This window comes from Balaenoptera acutorostrata, chromosome 1 (assembly GCF_949987535.1).
Source record: "Balaenoptera acutorostrata chromosome 1, mBalAcu1.1, whole genome shotgun sequence".
NCBI lineage: Eukaryota > Metazoa > Chordata > Mammalia > Artiodactyla > Balaenopteridae > Balaenoptera > Balaenoptera acutorostrata.
The window spans coordinates 95,375,819-95,401,296 of NC_080064.1; the positions used below are offsets into that span (position 1 = coordinate 95,375,819).

The following is a 25,478-nucleotide window of genomic DNA, read 5'->3' on the forward strand; positions in this document are numbered from 1 at the left end:
CCCTTACAGTAGCTACTAAAGCTCCTAAAGCAAGTAAGTAAAAAAGGGAAGCCCAGAATGACCTAATAATGAACATGTTCAGCTGTAGTTGATTAGTTGCCCAAGAACAGTAAGTTCTGTGGACATGATAGACATCCTGAGAAAAAGTATAAAAATGACAGCAGTATGTTAGAACCACCTTAGCCCATAGAAAAGCACGCACAGAGCACGTCCCATGTGCCAGACATTGTTCTAAGTGCGTCACATACACTAACTCTCTCACGGCTCATAATACAAATATTACACATTATGAGACAGTGTTGCAGGATGAAATAAACTAGGGAAACTCATGGCTTTCCTGTATCATACAAGCAGCACTTCTGGTACATCTGTTTAACAAACGAAACGTTTCATGATGCTTCTCACAGGACTGGTGATTCATGAAACACTCAGTTGGAGACATTAATATAAGTGAAAGGGGTTTGAAAAATATAGTGTTCTTTTAATCATTAAATTATTGAATATCAGACAGAATTACTAGGTTCTTATTCTATATCAAGTATTTTATATAGTGTTTCAAACAATTGGTCATGTAGACCTTTTTGGGAAACTTTCATTGGCTAGAAGTGCTCTCTCTCAGGAAGACAGTGCGTTTCACTGCAGGAAAGTTACAAGCCATTGAAAACACTTCATTGTATTACGGTAATGTTCCCCTTGTAACTCCCCATCCATTGACTACCCATCTGCCCTAATAATGCAAAGTCCTCTTATAACTCCAATAAAAAAAAATAAGGATGGAAAAATTTGGAGAAAAATTTAAAATTAGTATGATGAGATTATAGTGAGTTAAATGGTGCCTCACCTCCCCAAAGACATGTCCACCTAGAACCGTGAATGTGATCTTATTTGGAAAATGGGTCTTTGCTGATGTAAGTTAAGGACCTCAAGATGAAATCATCCTGTATTATGATGAGCTCTAAATGAAATAAGTGTCTTTAGAAAAGAAGAGAAAGGGAGATGACACACAGAGGAGGAGGTTATATGAAGACAAGGCAGAGATTGGAATGGTGTGTCTGTAAGCCAAGGGACAGCAAAAATTGCCAGCAGCCATCCAGAAACTAGAAGAGAGGCATGGAATGGATTCCCCCTCAAAGCCTCCAGTAGGAGCCAACCCTGCCAACACTTTGATTTCAGACTTCTGGCCTCCAGAACAATAAGAGTAAATTTCTGTTGTTTTAATCCCCTTCATTTATGGTAATTTTTAAGGTAGTTCTAGGAAGCTATTACAGTGAGATTAAAACAGATATTTAAATTACCAGAATAAAATTAGATTAAATCAAACCCAAATGCCAAATGACCAAGGAAAAAGATGACAGAAGACTGAGGATAAAATTAGGAGATCAGAATAAGAGTAGATGAATATAGATATGTTGAATTACAAGGGCAAGAAGGTAAAAAATAAGTGGATGTTTGAGGAGTGTGTATGAAGGAGATAATAAATATTATCCACTATTACACTGTGATAAAACTAATAAATAATGGTTAAGGCATTATCAGATGTTTCAAGAATTATCAGGAATAAGCAAGTTATATAATGTTACAGTGAGTTAAATAAATATGAACGATACAAATTCTCCAAGTTTCTAAAACACTGGCTAAAATGAAGCTTAAGCACCTTGTCAGATGGCTAATAGGATAACGGGACTACCTGCCTGAAAGGAACGAGACCAAAGTAGGGAAAAGCAGCCTGGGCCCTGGCTCTGGCTTTTACTTTTTCCTGCAAGGTCATTTGCACGGTCCCAAAGACCCAGGAAGCCTTTGTCAATTTCTGAAGAATTGCTATAATATTTGTCACCACCTCAAAAGGATCATGCTGTTCTATATTTTGTTTTCAAGCCCACCCATCTCTCCATGCTTTTTCAAATAACAACTACACATAGTGCTTTAATACCTGCTATGTCTCCCACAGACCTTAGGCTCTGACTTCACTCATTTAGCCCTTTCTGAACACGTGTTTCATGAAAGGCACTGTGCAAAGTGCAATTTGAGAATGGGAAGCTCAGGACCCTGGTTCCTAAGGCTTCAGGGAGCAATATACCAGAAGAAATCATTAAAACTATATAAAAATAATGCTATATTTTATGTAAACTATGAAACGAAGTGTGAGCGATTCATAAAACTCTATCTTCAACCCCAACCACTCTTAGTGTCAAATGCCTACTGAACCACTGAGTGTGCACAGGCACTGAAAGTCTGTGCACAACTGAATGTATTACCTTCTCCTCTATACATGTTATGTCTCTTTTGTTTCTTGATCAGTCCAATGGTTTCACCGTTTGCCAGTCATCCAAGGCAAATAATTGTGTATCATACATGTACCACTTCTACCTCAATTCCTTTATCCAATCAATTTGACTTCCACATTATACCAAAATCTGCCCACTGTCCTGCTCCACTGTCTCTATTCAGCTTTTGTCCAAACCTCCATCATCCCTCCCTTGGACATCTGCAGTAGTTTCCTCACTCATCTCTTTGGTCCATGCCTCCCTTCAGGCCACTCTCACAGAGTAGGCAGTGATCTTTCAAAACAATGTAAATCAGTTCATATCATTTCTGCTTATAAAACTTCAATACATTCCCAATGTATATATTAGAATCCACTCACTATGCTTTAAACGTTTCGACCCCCTTCTAATTCCTTAAACGTGTGAAGTTATTTCCTGTTAAATGTCCTTCACACAAGCTGCTGCTTCACTGTGATGTTTCCCTACCACCACTAACCCACACCCTGCCAATCCACATAGATCCTTTAAGTTTCATCTAGACGCCACTTCTTCAAAATGTCCTTCCTTGACCCTACAGGTTAAATAGGCCCTCTTGTTGTACACTTTCACTTTGCTTCTGCTTCACAAGACTTATCAAAATTTGTGATTATTTATGAAGTTATTTGTTTTATGTTTGTTCCTGTCCATCTTATTCACTGTTATATTTAGCATCCAGAACAGGACCCGGCACATAGTAGGTGTTGAATAAATAACTGTTGAATAAAACAATGAAGGAATGAGTAAGTAAATACAGTGAGGTCACAGGTAAGGAAGAGATGGTTCTTATACGACCTACTCCGTACTCTACACACCCTAAAATCAGTGCACCAAGCTCCCCCTGCTCCTGGAACAGGTGAAAGAGGAGAATGCTGCCATTTTCTCCCAATTCTGTTAGTTCTCAGGTAAATGGATCATCTTGAAATTTTATAACTTTTACTTCTGAAATAATTCAGACTTAAAAGTAGCAAGAATAGTACAAAGAATTCTTATATTTTTTTTCACTCAAACTCCTCAAGTGTTAATATTTTACCATGTTTATCATCTGTATATTTTCCTGAACTATTTTAGAATATGTTGCAGACAATGCCCTTTATCTAAATATTTCAGTGTGTCCTTCCTAATAACAAAGGCATTTTCTTCTCTTATATGATCACAGTACAATTATCAGAAACAAAAATTATTTAATCTAGAAACTTATTCAAAATGTGTTAACTGTTCCATGTGTGTCCTTTATAGCAAAAAAAAAAAAAAAAAAAAAATTCTGGTCCAGGATTCAACCTAGGATCACGTTGCATGTAGCTGTCATGTTTCTTTGGTCTCTTTCTCTTCAATCTGAAACAATTCTGCAGTCTTTCATGACACTGACATTTTTGAAGAGCATAGGCCAATTATTTTGTAGAATGTCACTGAGTTTGGGTCTCTCTGATATTTCCTCATGATTAGATTCAAATTGTGCACCCTGGGGGGCAGGAATACCACAAAAGTGGTGTTACATCCTTCTCAGAGCATCACATTAGGAGGTGCGTGATATCTAGTTGTCCCATTACTGGTGATGTTAACTTTGATCACTTTTAGGTGTTTCTATTTTCCCTCTTCAGTAATAAGGTCTTGTGAGAAGACACTTTGAGATCATGTAAATATAGTGATAACCAACATTTTTTTTTAAACATTAGCCACCTCTGTGGTCCAACTAATTCTCCATTTACTTGGGAAAATGCTTAAGGTCTATTAATAGGTAATGAAACAGCTAATTGTGCAACTTTTCCAAGTGTAACGGTCTGTTACCATTCTACCTTACCTCCTTCTCTCATGCATACAAAGAAAGAAACCTAGGATGCTATTTTTAAAAGAACATAATAAAATATCTAATCTCATTCCTTATTCATCAGATGAGAAAGCTGAGGCCCAAACAGGCTAAGTGACTTGCCTGGGGTCAGACAGCTACTCAGTAGCAGACCTGAAAATAATTAAGCGCTCACTGTAGAGCAAGAAAGGCAAAAGTCAGTTCAGTGCCCTTCAAATACACAAGCCCTAGGGGTACACCCGCAGCAGTCTAAGGCACGTTTTCTGCGACCGTTTTTGGAAAGTAACGGGATTCTTACACGGATCCACAGAACAGGGCAGAACGTCATCCACAGAGCCACTGCCGTTTCTAGGGAAGCACAGCGGCTCACTGCTGTGCCTGAGTGCTCTGTTCTCTTCCTCCCTCTCGTCATCTCTCTTGGAAACACTCAAGTCATTGCGGAGGCGAAAATAGTCTCACAGCCCTAGGAAAGAGCCTTGCTTGCAATGGGCTCCTCACCTACAAATGCTACACGCTCCTTGCCCAATACTCTGGATATCTGTTTAATCTAATTTGTGTCTTTATATATGTTATTTTGCAATTGCATGAGGTAGGCCTGTCATAATCTTACCATATTTTACAAACTTGAGAAGAGTTTTTAACTCGCCCAAGAACATCCAAACCTAGACTAATACAGAAGCAAGCAGCCTCTTCTACGATGCCCTGGGACTTTCTTTTCCAAGGTGACTATATAGCATGTAAGAGAAAAATAATAATAAATTGCAGGTTTCAGGAGTTGGAACTCCAATCTCAACCTCCACCCAGAACACAGCGTGGTCCTAGGCTTTGGCTTGCCTGCTCTGCTTCCCCCATTACTTAGAAGCAATGAAGATGCCATGCCCTGTCCTGTATCCCAAGGTACTACTTCTTCATAAAAGTTATTCTGAGATGGTATTTAGCAGCACACCCAAAGCTATGAACCAGAGGTAAGGACTCTAAAGACATCCCACACAATCTTTCCATACAGGATATGTAGAGTTTCCTCTTTACCACTTCCTGAGAGACACGTGCATAAAAATTGAAGCAGTGTTTTAATTAAGGGTTAACCTTTAATCAGGACTTGGTATAAAATAAGCAAGGGGTATTTTAAAAAATCATAAAAGCAAAGATGTAAATTGCTATGAGTTAAAACTAGTAATTCAACAATTAGAAATACAGGAAAATGTTTGCTGTGTTAGAGGAGTGACTAGTAGTGGTAGGAAAGCAGCAGCTGTGGTAGAAGCGGTAGAATCAGCAGCAGCTGACTTTTATGGCATGTTTACCATGTTACCAGCACTCTGCTAAATGCTTTAATGTATAGCACCTCATTCAATCCTCAGAATCATCATAGTGTTCTCATTTCATACGAAAGTCAGCAACAAGTAAATAAAACACTGGGATAATATACACTTGATCTAAGATTATAATCCTGCTGAATAATCTTGGAGTGTAGACCATCAAGAAATTATTGCTGACTGACATACCAGCACATGCCCTCACTTCTTTCTGGTCACTTTAGGAGTGAGATCTTCCCTGATCATCCTATATAAAAATATCAAACTCCTAACCCAGACTTGCCAGAGCTGCCTCATTAAAATATAAGCTCCATAAGGATAGAGACTCTGCTGAATCCCAGTACCTAGAACAGCGCCTTTTCTGCGTTGGGTAATTATTATATGCTGAAGGAATGAATAACTGCATGTAGCTTGCATGGATGTTCAAAATCATGTTACTGGCCATGCTTTGAAAAAGAAAAAGAGCCTGTAACGCCATCCCTCGTGGCTAAACAAGTTTGAGCACTGAATACTTGGTCAAACACTAGAAAAAAATTTAAACTAGGCCACTTCATTCGTAGTTGACCAATACTCTCTGAGCACCCACATGTGCCAAGCACAGGAGTGCCTGAGAGTGACCACACAGTGAAATAGAGGGTTAAGAACCTTCCACTGACCGGGATACCGGCTCTCCCTGACTGCCGGTCCCTCTCACCCGGACTTCCTAAAACTAAGCGAACAACTCAGACGGGATTTTTAGTGTAACTGACCTCCTGGGCAACTTTATCTCCTGCTACTGGGAAGGCAAAGTAAAAGAATTGAAAATTATACTTTTCGTGTAGGGAAAAATGTCATAACCCTGGGAGGCTTTTAAGAAATTTGTAGAAAAAATTGTTTCTTAAGGGGAAGTTCCATTTTTGAATGAGCAAAACTTACGGCCTATATGAGCGTCTAAGATAACTGGGTAACAGTGGGCTAAAAACACAGATAGATAAATTTTAATGTGTTTACAGTTTCAACAAAAAGTGTGTTCTGACTACTTTCATTGCACAATCTTGTTCATTTATCACTGATCCTTGTGAAGAGAACAGCTATTAAGTTATTCAAATTGAAAAAAAAAAAGTCAGTTGATGTGACAAAGTACTTGTATATTTACTTTATGGAAATGTTATGAAATTTTACTGGTGGTGTTAGTGCCCTGAGCGTTGCTTCCCTTTCAGTTTCTGCTTTTAGGGAAAAAAAAGTTATATTACATGATGCAAATTCTTTTTTTTTTTCCAAATACCTCTAGGTATTCCTATTTTGCTTAGGCTAAACCTTCTGAGGGTAATAAAACTGTATTCCTTTCTCCTCTAAAAAAGGTTTATGAGATTAAAATAAGGGGGTGAAATCACACTTTATTCATAGCAGTTTTTCATCATAGTGTTCTCTTTACATGCTATATCTATTAACAGGAAGAGTATATGACATTAAACGGTGACGAGGAAAAAGTTTTTGACTTGAACTCAAACTATAACATGCTTTCGGTTTGTGTGCTAATCTTTTGTGATTATTTGTGGCACAGTGCTCATTCTGAAAGGAAGTGGCTAACATTTACTTTTAACTATTGGCATCAGAGGAAACATGCTTTGAGCTATTTCAAAGTTCCGAAAGTAATCATTGAAATAGAATCTATAAGAGGACTTGCAGTACAAGGTTAGATGGGAGAACTGTGCACCAGCCTTGCTTAAATACTGTTAAGCAAACAGGATTATGACCATAAACATGTATCAGTTAAAAAGAGTCTGGCTAATATAAAAGTCAGTGAAAAGTACAAAACTTACATATTAACATACCCTATTATTTCTGATGGATTTAACACACACATGATTTTTAATTTGGCATGAAGAACTAAATCTAGGCATGTTCATAAACCTGTTGGTCCATCTGATTCTGCTTTGCTCCAGAAAAAATTCCTTGTTAAATGCATCAGCATATTAATTGGTTCTATTTCAAAATCTGGAATGAAGATGTTTTAATGTTATCATGCCTTCGATCCTTAAGTGACAGCAAATTGTATTCTAAATTACAATACTCACAGCTGTTGCCTGCTCTATTACCCCTCTGTCCAGTGGAATGTTCTGGCTCCTTGTATGGAAACTGCAGAGTTGTATCCAAGGTTCTGAACCCTTCTTTAAGAGAGTGATGCTTGTAGTACTCCACAAGTTCCTTTAGGAAAAGAAGAACCAAACACATGAACTCCTTGACACATAATTATGTACAATAGAGGGATGATCAATTTAATGCTAAATTTTCCATAAGCCTGTGTTAGTGTGAGTAAACGATCATCTCTCCCTGCTGCCTGGATGAGCATGACACCTAACTGGTAATTGTCCTTGCTACCCAGGCCATTTATAATGTGAGTTACCCCCATTGCTGCTCTACATGCTGTTAGTCTTCAGTCAGTTGTAGTAAGTAAAGAGAAACCATACTAAACCTCAGTTTCAGAGCAGTAATTATTGTTCTTATTTATGAAATACTTCCCTTTGTGTTTGTTTAGAAAGGCAACAGCTGTTTTATGAATATATAGCAATTTCTAGCTTCCTGCATTTTCTTTCAACGTAAGCAGAAAAACAAACTCAATCCTAAATGTACTTTTCCATGGTAAACCAAAGTTGTTAAACCACAAATGCTACTTACTTGACATTGTTTCTGGCTTATGAGAAAGTGTTAGTGCCCTTCTCATAGCTGTCATCTGGTACTTACTAGAAGTCAATAATGTAGTTCTTTCCAATTTTCTCTTATACCTAATTTGCCCCCAATGCATCCAAGTCTAATATAATAACCACCCACCATCTTTCATACTAAAATTTCAGGAAATTTCTTTTGAGATGTTGGTTTCATAGGTTCTGCACAAATCTGAATCCCTCTACTTTAAACAGAAATTGGAAAATGATTAATTCATAATGGAAAAATGCATACTATCGTTAGATGAGTACTATAGACATTTCTTAGAAAAACCTGAAATGAAAATAAAAGCATAATCACTTTTAACCGAATTATTCAGTGCTTCTACTACAGCACTATTGTTTAAAACAAACAGTATAAAAGCAACTCATTTCTTTAAAAAACCACACTGTCATCGATTCAGTATCTCCATTCAATGGGTATGTTCAAAGTTCCCCAAACAAATCAATCGGGCCAAAAATCACCCGAAAGAAGAGAAAGAGGATCATAAATGATTTATTTATTATTTTTGACCAAACTTGGATGAGTCGTGGAATGCATCGTGCGGGGAGTTCCAGGGGTCACAGAGATTTTGAAGATAAGGTTCCTAGGCGTCCTCACCCTTGAAGGAAAGTGAAGGATTATGGGAGTTCAAAGGCAAGAAAGAGAGCTTCCTTTTCTGAGTCCAGTGGGGAGGATGAGGGAAGAGTTCATGATGGAGGTAGCTTGGCTTAAATTGAAGAACAGGTAAAATTTCAAAAGCCAGGAAGGAGGGAAGGATTATTTTAAGTAGAGCAGTCAGGCTGGGAACAGACACAAACATAACAAAGACCACGTTCATAAACTAAAAAGAGCCTGGTCTCCTAAAGTACTGGATAAGGCAAATGGAGATTCTTCACCTTTCACATCTGGGGATAATAAACCATTTCACAGACTATAGCAAAGAATGTATAAAGTGCCTGGTACGTGTGAATAATCATGAGAGTTACCAGGATCCCATGTGCCAGGCCTTTTATATAGTTTCTTACAATCTTCAAACAAGAAACAAGAGATGGGCCTTTCCCCCCTGATGCTCAAGGCTCAGTGAGATTAATCAGCTTTGGGCAAGGTTGTATAACTGGTGTCTGGCTCCAAAGTTTGTGCTCTCAACTACATCATATTATTAGCAAATAGTACCTGGCAAATGTAAATATGCAAAAAGTGAAGCAAAGGGAAGGAGCATTTTCTAAGTATCTATGGTATACCAGGAATTTGTTCTCTTAGACCCAAGATGCTATGGTTTTACACTTAAAAAATTTTTTTTCTTCCATCCTTTCTTCCTTGCTTGGGCCCAGATTATGGGTGCCCTTGATGAAGCAAAGGAATGTGGAACCTGACCAACTTAAGAAAAAAAAAAAAGTTAAAATATCAGAAGATTATATCTTCAAAATGACTTCACTGATCAGAATATGGCATTTATATTATGGTGATTTTAGCATGGTTTGCAAAGGCAAGGTCTGGAATTAAATTCTACTTAGAGACCAATATTATCATTTAATTTCTTTAAATGCAAAATTTTGTAAGGTCTCTGGAAGAACGGTACATTTTATTATCATTTGCATCAGCTACACTATATATATATATATATATATATATATATATATATATATATATATATATATATATAAAAAACAGTTCTCTTAGTCTTCTCGTTTAAACTGAATGAAATGTGTTCTTTTCTTTAGCATAAATGTGAAAATAAACCTGAGAGTAATTATAAGCCAATAACTTTGAACTTCAATGTAATTTTGTTATAATATGAATTTTACGCATGATATCATGAATTAGTATGAATTAAGGTTTATGTGAAGTTGGCTAGAAACTACAGAATTATCATACTGAAAAGGACTTGGTCATCATTTAATACCTACCCACCTCCAAATTTTATGGAAGAAAAAAATGACTTTTCCAAGGCCTAGGGTCATGTGGCTTGGTAAACTGTAAAACACTTTTTTATCACTTCACTAAGCATGGAAGATATTTTAGTTCCATTTTTACAGTCTTATGAGGGTAAATCTTCCTACATGTTTCCAACTGGGTAGAATTAAATAGTGCCACGGTGGATCTCTTCCAACTTATGCCTTTCAGTATTTTAGTCTAATCCACCTCTGCTTTAGCAATCACTGACCTTCAAGTACTACAAGTAAATAAGAAGACTCTAAACAAAAGAAATTGCTAAGCTTTCCTTATCTCATACTGACACAGCGGTGTCAACAATTCAAGCCTCTCTGAAAAATAGAGTGAGAGCCAGTCATTCCAATTACCAAGGAAACAGGCAGTGGAGATGATTTATAAACAGCATTTGGACATGGATTGTCTGGCATACATGAAAATTAGAACAAAATTAATGCCTTGTAATCTGGATACAGAAATTCATTTAGAATTTGGATTTAATGACTAAGAAAAACAAAGATTTTGATTAACCAAGCCATTGAAACCAGAGGGAAAAGGTTAGGTCATAACCACCTGAGGCCAATCTTCTTTTCAAGAAACTGGCTAATTTAAAACAAATTCTGGATTTCGTTTTCATTTTACATCCTTTCCAAATTAAATTTAACTCCAGGCCCTAATGAGTGTCATTAGGTAGATGAATATAACTTTACCAGCCATGATGGGAAGATACTGAACTAAAAAAACAACTCAATGCATAGACTGTTATGTACTTATAATGGGAACTGTGTTATTTGACACCAACACGATGAAATGTAACCTCCTTGAGGTTGCATGATGCAGGTTCAGAGAAGCCCCTACGTTCCCAAGGTGCCTATCAACCCTCTCTCTTCTTCCAGAGGGGCTAGTTACTGAGATAGGAGCCATCCCTTCTGATCAGGTACCCATGTGGCATTTCCCAGTGGAGGGTCAAAGGACAGCACTATTGTGAGGTTCTCGGTACAGAGAGATTTACTAATTTGAAAGTTTTTTTGAACAGTTGAGTCCTTTTTGAATTCTGCAAAAACACAGTAACTTCACATAGAGAGGACTCAATATAAATTTGTTCAACAAATGAACAGAAACAAAGAGGAGGAGGTAGGTCCAGACAACTTCAACGGTCTCTTCAGCAATGTTTACAGTGATTTTGTAAGATCTGACAGAAGTATTCATCTAAGGCTGAGATTTTTCAGCTCCTTGTCTGTCTTTTCACAATCATATCCTTTTGCCGAAGTTTTTTTTTTTTTTCATTGTAGTTTTGCAGTTAATTCTTAATCCCCTCCCTTTAATCCTCTGCACTATGTACTTCCTTACAAAAGATCCCCAGATATGGAGGAAAAAACATCCATGTGTCTCTTGTAGTGGCATTTCTGATGTTTTACACATACCATATAAGGGGAGCTTATTTTAGCTCTGTGACAACTACTTTTAATTCCCTTTCCAGAACATCATTGCAGAAACTTTTACTGCTCTCTGGTCCAAATTATTTGAATTCTGGGTCTTTATTGCTTATACTATAATAACAGCTTTACATGCAGATAGGAACTTGAGGATCTATGTCCACTAATCCAGGTCATGCAGTATTTACTGGCTTTTCACATCTAACCTTAGAGGATGAGGAACTTTCTTGAGCTGAATCCAGGCGACAAAGAGCTGAATTGATTGGCCCTTTCCAGTGACTATTCCTTTCATCCTCTTCGCTTATCTCCTGTGATGGAAGTCCCTTTTGTTGCTTTCAAAGTCATCAAGGCTGGTAGTCAGCTTTGGCCCTACAGCATTTTTTTTTTAAAGTCTCATATTAACTATAATACCACGGAACAGCCTCATTACCAACCACCCTAATTTCTTCAGGTGAGAGTCAAGCTGGTGTGTCTTGCAGCGATGTGGAGACTCCCTGTTCACGCTTTTATCATGTCTCAGCTGGGGCTGTTACTCATTATTTGTGCATCCACTTGCCACCTCCCTGCTAGGTTTTCCTTTAAGGAAGAACCTCCTCAGGTCCAGTTTTCTCTGTGCACAGCCTGCTTGTTCCAGCAGAACGTAACTCACTGCCAGCAGGGAGGATGCCTGGATCTTGGTTGCCAATTTGACAGGGTTTACATTTTCCAGGACACAGTCTTGCTACCCATCCTTAGCTTTTGAATTGGGAATGTGATATTTATGTCCAGAGAGGTTTTCTTACTTTTCTTTCAACTCAAGAGGCTTCAATTTCTTTAAAACGCTGATTCCTGTCTTGAAGCAGTTCTAAATTTTTAGATAAGGCTTTCAAGCTGGCTTATTTTGTAAGGCTCTCTTACACTCAGTTTTAACTTTAATGTTAACATCTGCAAAGTGCTTTGAGATGTTTTCTGGAACGATGCAGTGTGTATCATTTGACTGATGGTTTAATCAATGAGTGGTCCTTCCCAATGTTACTCAAAGTACTTAGCAGAGTGTTACAAATGCATCTTATGTCCTGTCTCCAAATTCTTCATTATCTCAAGAAACTCTTGCAAACTTGAGAAACAGACTCGAGATCATTTTTCATGAAATAAGAACTTTCTTCTTTACTGTCAGCAATGCACATGTAATGACATATTGATATATGTATTGTTGATATGACATATACATACTATTCTTATGTGCTAAGTTTCACTTCTAAAAATCATCAGAATTAATAATCTTTATTTATTTGAAACAACTTGGTAACAACACACTGTTCAATTTAAATGTAAAATTCCTAGGAAATATCACTGTCATGTGGGAAAAAATGCCACCTTGTTAATGTTTAATTGTCCAAGGTAATGAAGGAGAACAGTAGTACAGATCACCTAAAATAGCAGAAAATACAAAAATGTTTTCCATTTGACAGTATATTTTGCATGAAATGAACCTAAATGTGAGCGGTATTTTACCAGTTACAACTTTTTAATGTTATAACTTAAAATATTTTCCTCTGCCTGAATGAAGAGATAGAGGCAGAGGAAAGAAGAGAATCATGTTAAAACTTTGCTGTGTCATTCAAACAAGGTAAAACACAAGTAACTGAAAGTTGATTGTTTTGAATGTGTCTATGGCTCTAAGAATCTTTTAGTGTGGACTCTGAAATATTATCTAAAACTTGTAAACTTAGTTTACAATGAAAAATATGTCTAGGGCAATATAAAACTTAACTAGGATTCTTACAATTAAAATTTTCAGGATTCTGCTGCAAAATTATGGTATGATTCTCTTTGAACAATGTTTCAGTGAGCAAAAATTCCAAGAAACTAGAATTAAACTGACCTTTCTAATAAGAGAAAAATAAGGACCACAGATTGAAAAGAACTAATCAATGCTTACCATTAAGCTTTTAAACTTTCTATTTTCTGCAATGTGAAAAAAGCCATCTCTTGTTAAAATCTTGATGTGCTTTGCTTCATTATTGTACCTGTGGGCAATGGATAACTTATGAATATAAATGTGTTTTTAATCAGTAGAAATCAATAATTACCAGAGGGCATGCCCCAATAACATTATAGGAATTAATTCTGAAGACAAAATATATACCTATGCCAATACACTGGTGACAGCTAATTAACAAAATATATTCACTAGATTGGTTGAAGATACAACCAATATTTGAAGTGAGATGGTGGGGTTGGGTTACATTTGATCAATCACTATGCCCAATTTATTTATAAGATCAATTTGGGAATATGGAAAAACAAAACAAAATCTAGTAATTTATAATTCTTAGGATTTACTAGAAACATACACACATCAAGTACAATGTTATGAAAGAAGTCTAGTATGCCAATTAGCAGGCTATATAACACTTAATACCATTTTTTCTAACAGATATTTTCAAGTATTAATGAACTGTCTGGAGAGATGATACATTATTTCTGCTGCAATTAGAACCTTGGTTTTCAGCTTCAGTGTTATATATGTCAGATGATCTATGCAATTATGAAAACAGGAAAGCTATTTCTGTAAAAGTACTTGTCCCACTTACTTAATGCTAATTGCATATTCTCCTGACTCTTTGGTCCTGTGCCTCACAAGGTAAGTACTATTTACCCTGTTAATAAGTTCAGTCTCTGCCTGCAATCTTTCCATTGCTCCAGCATACCTGTAAGAAACAAGGATGCAGAAAATTTGGGTAATGTACCTGGAAGAGAACAGAGGCTAAAAATATGTATCTGTTAGGATTTTAACTTAGTGGCAGATCTGAACTGTTTTTACTTCTGTACTAATTATAGTACTTCAAAAAAATAATGCAGAAAAAAGTCCTTTAGATACGTCCAAACACAAATGCTCTACAAAGATTACAACAGTGAAGTGAATATTGCCTAACATACGCTAAATATTTATCAAATAAATAAATGGGACAAAGAAAAGAATTAATAGGTATCGGGTTAGAGAGTTGTGGGGAATTTAGGGACAAGAAAGAAAAAGACTTGTAGGGAAGGGATGCCCTGCATAAGACACACACAGATATACATACACATATACACACATACACTCACTCCTCCAAAATTTCACCTTTGCTAGGTAAAACAGTATGAAACAAAATTTCCTTTGAGTATTGTTGTAAGAAAATTCAGAAACAATTTAAATTATTTTTAAATAATTATTTTTTGGATATAAGATTAATTCTTGTAGTCCACAATTTTGACAACCAATTTTCTTAAGAAACTGGTAGTAATGAATACAATTTTTAAAAGGTGGATATTTTCAAAACCAGAATTCAATTCTTCCTAAACTATACTGGTCTTAAGCATACCCAGATCCCATAACAATAACAATAAAAGGCCCAAATTCAATGTTAAAATATTCTTTAATGACCCTTTGCATCAAATACAGGTTTAGCATTTATTGACAAAATATATCAGAGATTATGGGTAATAAAAGTTAAAGGAAAAACTTTTATGTTGAGATCAGCTATCTTTCAAATCAATATTCTAGAAAATTTTCTGATTCACATGTAGACTCATGTAACCCAGTGTAAATACCCACATTTAATCTATGCTAAATATTGGGTTGGCCAAAACGTTTGTTCGGTTAGTGAATATGTTCAATAAAATTCTTTGTGAAAATGAAAAATGTTTTATTTTTATTTAAAACCGAACGAACTTTTTGGCCAATCCACTATTTAAAATACACATAGTAGGCATTTGACAAGTTTGCAAAGGGAGGAGGACATGTGAGGTTTCCACCAAGTACAGAAGAAAAGCTGAGGGCATTTTATGTAGATGGTACCTTGGGTTAAAGTTAGGATAACCACTGACTCATTACTACCTAGTATAATCTGACTCACATCTTCCTCTTCAATCTTACCTCTAACAAACCCCTTCTTTACTAGTCTCCAGGCTTCTTTCAGGTTCAAGAATTCTTAGAGTTTTGCATAGACTATATTCCTGTGTTGGAAATCTCTCACCCTCTGTCAACCCACATTCCTTCTCATCCTTCAGGTTTAGAGAGTCTTTTCTGACCATCGCAGCTAAAGAACACTGTCCTGTATCTGGCACTCTCCACTCCATTATTCTCATTACAGTATCCCTAATTTCCTTCATGGCATTTATGGCAATTAGCATATAGCATAAGCATTTTTATCAGAGTAACACATGAACATAGTTTTTAAAAGTCAAGTCATACTATAAAACTATAATGAAAAAGCAGCACTACCCCATCTTATCAGATCCTACTCCAAGTCCCATTTCAAGTATTTCACCTATTTTTCCTTGTTATTTTTAATATCTACTTGAATATTTCTAAATAACATGATTAAACTACAATTTATTAATTTTATTTAATTTTTAATTTTAATTTTATTGGAGTATAGTTGATTTACAATATTGTGTTAGTTTTAGGTGTACAAGCAAAATGATTCAGTTAAACATATACATATATTCATTCTTTTTGGATTCTTTTCTCCTATAGGTTATCACAGAATATGGAGTAGAGTTCCCTGTCCTATACAGTATGTCCTTATTGGTTATCTATCTTAGTAGTGTGTGGATGTTCATCCCAAGTTCCTGATTTATCCTTCCCCCAACGTTTCCCCTTTGGTAACCATAAGTTAGTTTTCAATATCCGAAAGTCCGTTTCTGTTTTGCAAATAAGTTCATTTGTATCATTTTTTAAAATTAGATTACACATACAAGTGAGGGCTTCCCTGGTGGCGCAGTGGTTGAGAATCTGCCTGCTAATGCAGGGGACACGGGTTCGAGCCCTGGCCTGGGAAGATCCCACATGCCGCAGAGCGGCTGGGCCCGTGAGCCACAACTGCTGAGCCTGCGCGTCTGGAGCCTGTGCTCCGCAACGAGAGAGGCCCGCGCATCGCGATGAAGAGTGGCCCCCGCTTGCCACAAATGGAGAAAGCCCTCGCACAGAAACGAAGACCCAACACAGCCAAAATCAATCAATCAATCAATCAATCAAACATACGCATCTGATTCAAGATCCTCATTAAAAAAAAAAAAAAAAAAAAAAAAAAAAAAAAAAGAAGTTAGGTAACTTGCTTCAGGCTAGCCAGCTTTTAAAAAAAAAAAAAAAAAAAAAAAAAAAAAAAAAAAAAAAAAAAAAAAGATTACACATACAAGTGATATCATATGATATTGGTCTTTATCTGACTTACTTCACTTAGTATGACAATCTCTAGGTCCATGCATGTTGCTGCAAATGGCATTATTTCATTTTTTTTATGGCTGAGTAATATTTTCCATTGTCTGTATGTACCACATCTTCTTTACCCATTCCTCTGTCCCTAGACATTTAGGTTGCTTCCATGTCTTGGCTATTGTAGATAGTGCTGCAATGAACATTAGGGAAGCATGTATCCTTTCGAACCATGTTTTCTCCGGATATGTGCCCAGGAATGGGATTGCTGGATCATATGGTAGTTCTATTTTTAGTTTTTTAAGGAACCTCCATACTGTTTTCCACAGAGGTAGTGCCAATTTACATTCCACCAATAGTGTAGGAGGGTTCCCATTTCTCCACACCCTCTCCAGCATTTATTGTTTGTGGACTTTTTGATGATGCCATTCTGACCAGTGTGAAGTGATACTTCATTGGAGTTTCGATTAGCACTTCTCTGATAATTAGTGATGTTGAGCATCTTTTCATACGCCTTTTGGCCAACTGTATGTCTTCTCTGGAGAAATGTTTATTTAGGTCTTCTGCCCATTTTTCAATTGCGATTTTTTTTTTGTTTTTTTGTGACATAGAGCTGCTTGAGCTGTTTGCACATTATGGAGATTAATCCCTTGTCGGTCACTTTGTTTGCAAATATTTTCTCCCATTCTGTGGGTTGTCTTTTTGATTTTTTTTAATGGTTTCCTTTCCTGTGCAGAAGCTTTTAAGTTTAATTAGGTCCCATTTATTGATTTTTGCTTTTATTTTCATTACTCTAGGAGGTGAATCCAAAAAGATATTGCTGAGATTTATGTCAGAGTGTTCTGCCTATGTTTTCCTCTAAGAGTTTTATAATGTCTGGCCTTACATTTAGGTCGTTGATCCATTTTGAGTTTATTTTTGTGTATGGTGTTAGAGAATGTTCTAATTTCATTCTTTTACATGTAGCTGTCCAGTTTTCCCAGCATCACTTACTGAAGAGACTGTCTTTTCTCCATTGTATGTTCTTCCCTTCTTTGTCATAGATTAAAAAAAATTTTTTTTTCTAAATTTTTTGGTTGTGCTGTGCAGCACGTGGGATCTTAGTTCCCCGACCAGGGATCAAACCTGTGCCCCTTGCAGTGAAAGCATGGAGTCTTACCCACTGGACTGCCAGGGAAATTCCTCCTTTGTCATAGATTAATTGACCATAGGTCTGTGGGTTTATTTCTGGGCTTTCAATCCTGTTCTGTTGATCTATATTTCTGTTTATGTGCCAGTACCATACTGTTTTGATGACTGTAGATTTGTAGTGTAGTCTGAAGTCAGGGAGTTTGATTCCTCCAGCTCTGTTTTTCTTTCTCAGGATTGCTTTGGCTATTTGGGGCCTTTTGTGTTCCCACACAAATTGTAAAATTTTTTGTTCTAATTCTGTGAAAAATGCCATTGGTAATTTGATAGGGATTGCATTGAATCTGCAGATTGCCTTGGGTAGTATAGTCATTTTGACAATATTGATTCTTCCCATCCAAGAACATGGTATATGTTTCCATCTGTTTGTGTCATCTACGATTTTTTTCATCAGCATCATAGTTTTTGAAGTACAGCTCTTTTGCCTCCTTAGGTAGGTTTATTCCTGGGTATTTTATTCTTTTTCATGTGATGGTAAATGGGATTGTTTCTTTAATTTCTCTTTCTGATCTTTCGTTGTTAGTATATAGAAATGCAAGAGATTTCTGTGTATTAACTTTGTATCCTGAAACTTTTTTTCAAACCATGTTTTTCTCCGGATCTATGCCCAGGAGTGGGATTGTTGGATCATATGGTAGCTCTATTTTTAGTTTTTTAAGGAACCTCCATACTGTTCTCTATAGTGCCTGTACCAATTTACATTCCCACCAACAGTGTAGGAGGGTTCCCTTTTCTCCACACCCTCTCCAGCATTTATTGTTTGTAGACTTTTCGATGATGGCCATAATGACTGGTGTGAGGGGATATATCATTGTAGTTTTGATTTGCATTTCTCTAATAATTAGTGATGTTGAGCAGCTTTTCATGTACCTCTTGGCCACCTTTATCTCTTCTTTGAAGAAATGTCTATTTAGGTCCCAGTTTCTGGAGAGCTTTTATCATAAATGGGTGTTGAATTTCGTCAAAAGCTTTTCCTGCATCTATTGAGATGATCATATGCTTTTTATTCTTCAATTTGTTGATGTGGCATCACACTGATTGATTTGCGGATACTGTAAATTCCTTGCATCCCTGGGATAAATCTCACTTGATTACAGTGTATGATCGCATTTAATATATTGCTGGTTTCAGATTGCTAGTATTTTGTTGAGGAGTTTTGTGTCTATGTTTATCAGTGATATTGGCCTGTAATTTTCTTTTTTTTGTGGTATCTTTGTCTGATTATGGTATTGGGGTGATGCTGGCCTCATAGAATGCGTTTGGGAGTGTTCCATCCTCTGTGACTTTTTGGAAGAGTGTGAGAAGTATAGGTGTTAACTCTTCTCTAAATGTTTGATAGAATTTGCCTGTGCAGCAATCTGGTTCTGGACTTTTGTTTGCTGTGAGTTTTTTAATCAGTTTCAATTTCAGTACTTGTGATTGGTCTGTTCATATTTTCTATTTCTTCCTGGTTCAGTCTTGGGAGATTGTACCTTTCTGAGAATTTGTCCATTTCTTCTAGGTTGTCCATGTTATTGGCATATAGTTGCTTGTAGTACTCTCTTATGATCCTTTGTATTTCTGTGGTGTCAGTTGTGACTTCTTTTTCATTTCTAATTGTATTGATTTGAGCCCTCCCTCTTTTTCTTGATGAGTCTGGCTAAAGTTTTGTCAATTTTGTTTATCTTTTCAAAGAACCAGCTTACAGTTTCATTGATCTTTTCTATTTTCTTCATTGCTATTTCATTTATTTCTGCTCTGATCTTTATGATTTCTTTCATTCTACTAACTTTGGGTTTGTTTGTTCTTCTTTCTCTTTGATTTTTCTTGTTTCCTGAGGTAAGACTGTATTGCTATAAACTTCCCTTTTAGAACTGCTTTTGCTGTGTCCCATAGGTTTTGGATCATCATGCTTTCATTTTCATCTGTCTCTTGGTATTTTTTGATTTCCTCTCTGATTTCTTCAGCGATCCATTGGTTGTTTAATAGCATATTGTTTAGCTTCCGTGTGTTTGTGTTTTTTTACAGTTTTTTTCCTTGTAGTTGATTTCTAATCTCATAGCGTTGTGGTTGGAAAAGATGCTTGATGTGATTTCAATTTTCTTAAATTTACTGAGGCTCGCTTTGTGGCCCAGCAGGTGATCAATCCTGGAGAATGTTCCATGTGTACTTGAGAAGAATGTGTATTCTGCTGCTTTTGGATGGAATGCTCTGTAAATATCAATTAAGTCCACCTGGTCTAATATGTCATTTAATGCCTGTGTTTACTTATTGATTTTCTGTCTGGATGATCTGTCCATTGATGAAAGTGGGGTGTTAAAGTCCCCCACTATTATTGTGTTATTGTCAGTTTCTCCTTTTATGGCTGTTAGTATTTGCTTCATATATTGAGGTGCTCCTATGTTGGGTGCATGTATATTTACAATTGTTATATCTTCTTCTTGGATTGATCCCTTGATCATTATGTAGTGCCCTTCTCTGTTTCTTGTAATAGTCTTTATTTTAAAGTCTGTTTTGTCTGACATGAGTATTGTTACTCCAGCTTTCTTTTGATTTCGCATGGAATAGATTTTTTTACATACCCTTACTTTCAGTCAGTATGTGTCCCTAGATCTGTAGCACTGCTACTGCAGCTTTCTTTTTATTTTCATTTGCATCTTCTCACTTCAGCCTGTATGTGTCCCTAGATCAGAAGTGGGTCTCTTGTAGACACCATATATATGGGTCTTGTTTTTGTATCCAGCTAGTCTGTGTCTTTTGATTGTTGCATTTTATCTGTTTATGTTTAAGATAATTATCAATATGTATGTTTTTATTGCCATTTTGGTAATTGTTTTGGATTTGTTTTTGTTGGTGTTTTTTCTTCCCTTCCTCTTTTGTTCTCTTGTGATTTGATGACTAAATTTAGTGTTGTGTTTGGATTCCTTTTTCTTTTGTGTGTGTGTATCTATTGTAGATTTTCGGTTTGCAGCTACTATGAAGTTTTGATATAGCAGTCTATATATACAGAAGATTGTTTTAAGTTGTTGGTCTTTTAATTTCAAATGCATTTTCAGTATCCTGCATTTGTGCTCTCCTCCACTCACAATTGCTGGTTTTGATATCATATTTGTGTGGAAATGATTTCCTACCTTTACTGTATGTTTGCCTTTACTGAAGAGATTTTACATTTGTAATTTTCTTGATTCTAGTTGTGGCCTCTTCTGCCTAGAGAAGTTCCTTTGGCATTTGTTGCAAAGCTGGTCTGGTAGTGCTGAGTTCTCTTGGCTTTTGCTTGTATGTAAAACTTTCGATTTCTCTATCAAATCTGAATGAAAGCCTTGCTGGGTAGCATATTCTTGGTTGTAGGTTCTTCCCTTTCATCACTTTAAATATATCATGAAACTCCCTTCTGGCCTGCAGAGTTTCTGCTGAAAAATCAGCTGATAACCATATGGGAGTTCCCTTGTATGTTATTTGTTGCTCTTCCCTAGTTGCTTTTAATATTTTTTTTCTTTATCTTTAATTTTCGTCAGTTTGATTACTATGTGGCTTGGTGTGTTTCTCCTTGGGTTTATCCTGCCTGGGACTCTTTGTGCTTCCTGGACTTGGGTGACTGTTTCCTTTCCCATGTTAAGGAAGTTTTCAGCTATTATCTCTTCAAATATTTTCTCAGATCCTTTCTCTTCTCTCCTTCTGGGACCCCTATAGTGTGAATGTTGGTGTATTTAATGTTGTCCCTAAGGTCTCTTAGACTGTCCTCATTTATTTTCATTCTTTTTTCTTTATCCTGTTCCATGGCAATGATTTCCACCATTCTGTCTTCCAGGTCACTTATCCATTCTTCTGCCTCAGTTATTTTGCTACTGATTCCTTCTAGTTTATTTTTTCATTTCAGTTATTGTATTGTTCATCTGTTTGTTTGTTTTTTAGTTCTTCTAGGTCTTTGTTAAGCATTTCTTGTATCTTCTAGATCTGTGCCTCCATTCTTTTTCCAAGCTCTTGGATCATCATTACTATCATTACTCCGAATTCTTTTTCAGGTGGATTGTCTATCTCGACTTTACTTAGTTCTTCTGGGGTTTTATCTTGTTCCTTCATCTGGGACATATTCCTCTGCTGTCTCATTTTGTCTAACTTTCTGTGATTGTGGTTTCTGTTCTGCAGGCTGCTGGGTTGTAGTTCTTCTGCTGTCTGCCCTCTGGTGGATGAGGCTGTCTAAGAGGCTTGTGCAGGCTTCCTGGTGGGAGGGACTGGTACCTGCCCACTGGTGGGTGGAGCTGGGTCTTCTCCCTTTGGTGGGCAGGGCCATGTCAGGAGGTGTGTTTATTGGGCAGCTGTTTATTCAGGAAGACTTTAAGCAGCTTGTCTGCTAATGGATGGGGCTGTGTTCCCACCCTGTTGGTTGTTTGGCCTGAGGTATCCCAGCACTGGAGCCTACAGATTGTTGGGTGGGGCCAGGTCTTGGTGAGATAATGGCGGCCTTCAAGAGGGCTCATGCCAATGAGTTTGTCAAACCTGCCACTACCAGTGTCCTTGTCCCTGCAGTGAACCACAGCCACCCCTGCCTCCACAGGAGACCCTCTAATACTAGCAGGTAAGTCTGGCCCAGTCTCTTATGAGGTTACCACTTTTTTCCCTGGGTCCTGGTGCACATGAGACCCTGTGTGCACTCACCAAGAGTGGGGTTTCTGTTTCCCCCAGTCCTGTGGAATTGCTGTGATCAAATCCTGCTAGCCTTCAAAGACAGATTCTCTGGGGGCTCCCTCTCCTGTTGCCACACCTCCAAGCTGGGGAGCCTAATGTGGGGCTCAGAACTTTCACTCCTGTGGGAGAACTTCTGTGGTATAATTGTTTTCCAGTTTGTGAGTTGGCCACCTGGTGTGTATGGATTTGATTTTACTGTGATTGTGCCCCTCCTACTGTCTTGTTGTGGCTTCTTCTTTGTCTTTGGATGTAGAATATCTTTTTTGGTAGGTTCCAGTGCTTTTTTGTTGGTGGTTGTTCAGTCGTTAGCTGTGATTCTGGTGTTTCCATAAGAAGGGGTGAGCATGTGTCCTTCTACCCTGCCGTTTTGTCTCCTCCCATTATATATCTCCCATGAGGTTTTGATGTAGCAGTCTGTATATATACAAGATTGTTTTAAGTTGTTGATCTCTAAATTTTAAATGCATTTCCAATATCCTGCATTTGTACTCTCCTCTTCTCATTATTGCTGGTTCTGATATCATATTTGTGCATGGATGACTTCCTACCTTTACTTTATGTTTGCCTTTACTGGTGAGCTTTCCCATTCATAATTTTCTTGATTTTAGTTGTGGCCTTTTCTGTAGAGAGAAGTTCTTTTGGCATTTTTTGCAAAGCTGGTCTGGTGGTGCTGAATTCTCTTAGCTTTTGCTTGTCTGTAAAACTTTTGATTTCTCCATCAAACCTGAATGGGAGCCTTGCTGGGTAGAGTACTCTTGGTTGTAGGTTTTTATCTTGCATCATGTTAAATGTATTGTGCCACTCCCTTCTGGCCTGCAGAGTTTCTGCTTAAAAATCAGCTGATAACCATATCAGGGTTCCCTTGTATGTTATTTGTTGCTTTTAATATTTTTTCTTTGTCTATAATTTTTGTCAGTTTGATTAATTTGTGTCTTGGCATGTTCCTCCTTGGGTTTATCTTGTATGGGACTCTCTGCGCTTCCTGGATTTGATTGAGTGTTTCCTTTCTCACGTTAGGGAAGTTTTCAGCTATAATCTCTTCAAATATTATTTTCTCAGGCCCTTTCTCTCTCTCTTCTCCTTCTGGGTCTTTATCAATTTTAGATGTCAGGATGGAAAATCACTGTTTCTCCACTTATGCTCATGCCTTCATAGTGCTGCACCTCATTCTTTGTGTAACCTCTCCAAAGCTAAGCCATCATCTTACCCAGTTGTGTCATGTTGTCATATTTGAAGAACATCTGACATCAAAAAACAAGTCCTCAAGTTTTTGGTTTGCTCAAGCTTCTTTGTCTCTACCACAGATTTTTTCCAAATTCTCCAAGAGGATTATAAACCCCTCAGTGATACCTTTTCAACACCATGTACTGTACCTAATAATTTTTTCTATGGAGACATTCATCTTTCCCAAGCAAGCTCTCCACCCTCTTGGTCTAATCACCACTGCTTGCTCTCTAAGCCTGCTGAATTACTGTAGTCCTGGACATCCCTTTGCTCCCATTTCCTATATTCTGTATCTCCTTCTTTTTTGGTTTACTAGCTCATCCTTCAGATTCCTATAAATGAATACATGGGATGTAATACTCAGAAGGCCTCACATCTATGAACATGTTTTTATTTTACTTAATAATCCTTAATTCACAGTTTGGCTGGATATAGAATTATAGGTGAGAAATTATTTGCTTCTCAAATTTTAAGGCATCGCTCTACTGTTCTAACTTCCAATTCAATGCCATCCTGATTTCCAAGTCTTTGTATATAATCTGATTTTTTTTCTCCCTGGAAACTCTCAGTTGCTTTGTTTTCTCTATGTAGCAAACTTTCATGTTAATATGCCTTTCGGTTATGTGCTGTACTAAAAGGTTCAATATTGTCCTTGGCCCTTGGTAGCATCTTTGATTTGGAGCCATATACCCTTCAGTTCTAAAAAAAATTTTTTTTTGTTTTTTGTTTTTGATAATTGTTTTTCTCAGTTTCCTTTTCTGGAGTTCTAGTAAGTGAAGGCTGGACTTCTCAGGTCACTTGTGTACTCTATCTTTTCTCTCATATTATCTCTTTTTGATTTTCTGAAGGATTTACTCAACTTTATTTTCCAGTTTCTGTACTCAGTACTTAACTAGAACAGCTCTTCTTATTATCTGATTGTTGCTTTTATAAAACATCCAGCTCACTTCTATGGATACATTGTCATCTTTTTTTTTTTTTTTAATTTTATTTATTTATTTATTTTTAGTTGTGTTGGGTCTTCGTTTCTGTGCGAGGGCTTTCTCTAGTTGCGGCAAGTGGGGGCCACTCCTCATCGCTGTGCGCGGGCCTCTCACTGTCGTGGCCTCTCTTGTTGTGGAGCACAGGCTCTAGACGCGCAGGCTCAGTAATTGTGGCTCACGGGCCCAGTTGCTCCGCGGCATGTGGGATCTTCCCGGACCAGGGCTCGAACCCGTGTTCCCTGCATTGGCAGGCAGATTCGCAACCACTGCGCCACCAGGGAAGCCCCATTGTCATCTCTTAATTCTAAGAATATAAATTAAAGGCTTCTTTCTTCTGCCCATTCTAATGTCTGTAATTCTTCCAAGTTTCTTTTTCCCATTTATTTGTTCTTTACTTCAAGGCATTTCTCAAATGCCTGGTTACTCCTTGTTGTCTGCTCATATTTAAGAGGAAGGCATCCAAGAACTGACTGGAAGCTCTGTGTGGGGGAAGCAAGGGAGGCTCATTGGGTGGGAACCTGATCGTTTGGCAAGAACCTTATGATGGGGTTGGATTTTAGATTTTTTATTTTGAGTCTATTCTGTTTCTTTAGAGAAAAATCTTCCAAATTCCTATCTGGATGCAAGAAGAGAGTAGTCCATGTGTGTGAGATACAGCTGTCACAGTACTGAAATTGAGCTACACAAAGGAACTGGGGATCATCATCAGTCTGTATATTGACTTTCCTTAATTTGACCCATCTGGTTGCAGTATGACAGCTCT

General features: G+C 37.2%; 1 protein-coding gene across 3 annotated transcripts in view; it reads right to left on the reverse strand.

The window, feature by feature from the left end:
* VAV3 (vav guanine nucleotide exchange factor 3) overlaps nucleotides 1-25,478 on the reverse strand; it is a 389,640-nt gene that overhangs the window by 14,587 nt on the left and 349,575 nt on the right. For 2 of the 3 annotated variants that reach the window (XM_007169495.2, XM_007169494.2), the window contains exons 23-25: nucleotides 14,050-14,166; nucleotides 13,395-13,482; nucleotides 7,478-7,607 (exon numbers count right to left, since the gene is read on the reverse strand). In XM_007169495.2, the coding sequence (XP_007169557.1) occupies nucleotides 7,478-7,607; nucleotides 13,395-13,482; nucleotides 14,050-14,166 (335 nt within the window). The remainder of the gene's footprint in view (nucleotides 1-7,477; nucleotides 7,608-13,394; nucleotides 13,483-14,049; nucleotides 14,167-25,478) is intronic. The other variant, XM_007169496.3, reaches the window with a different exon arrangement.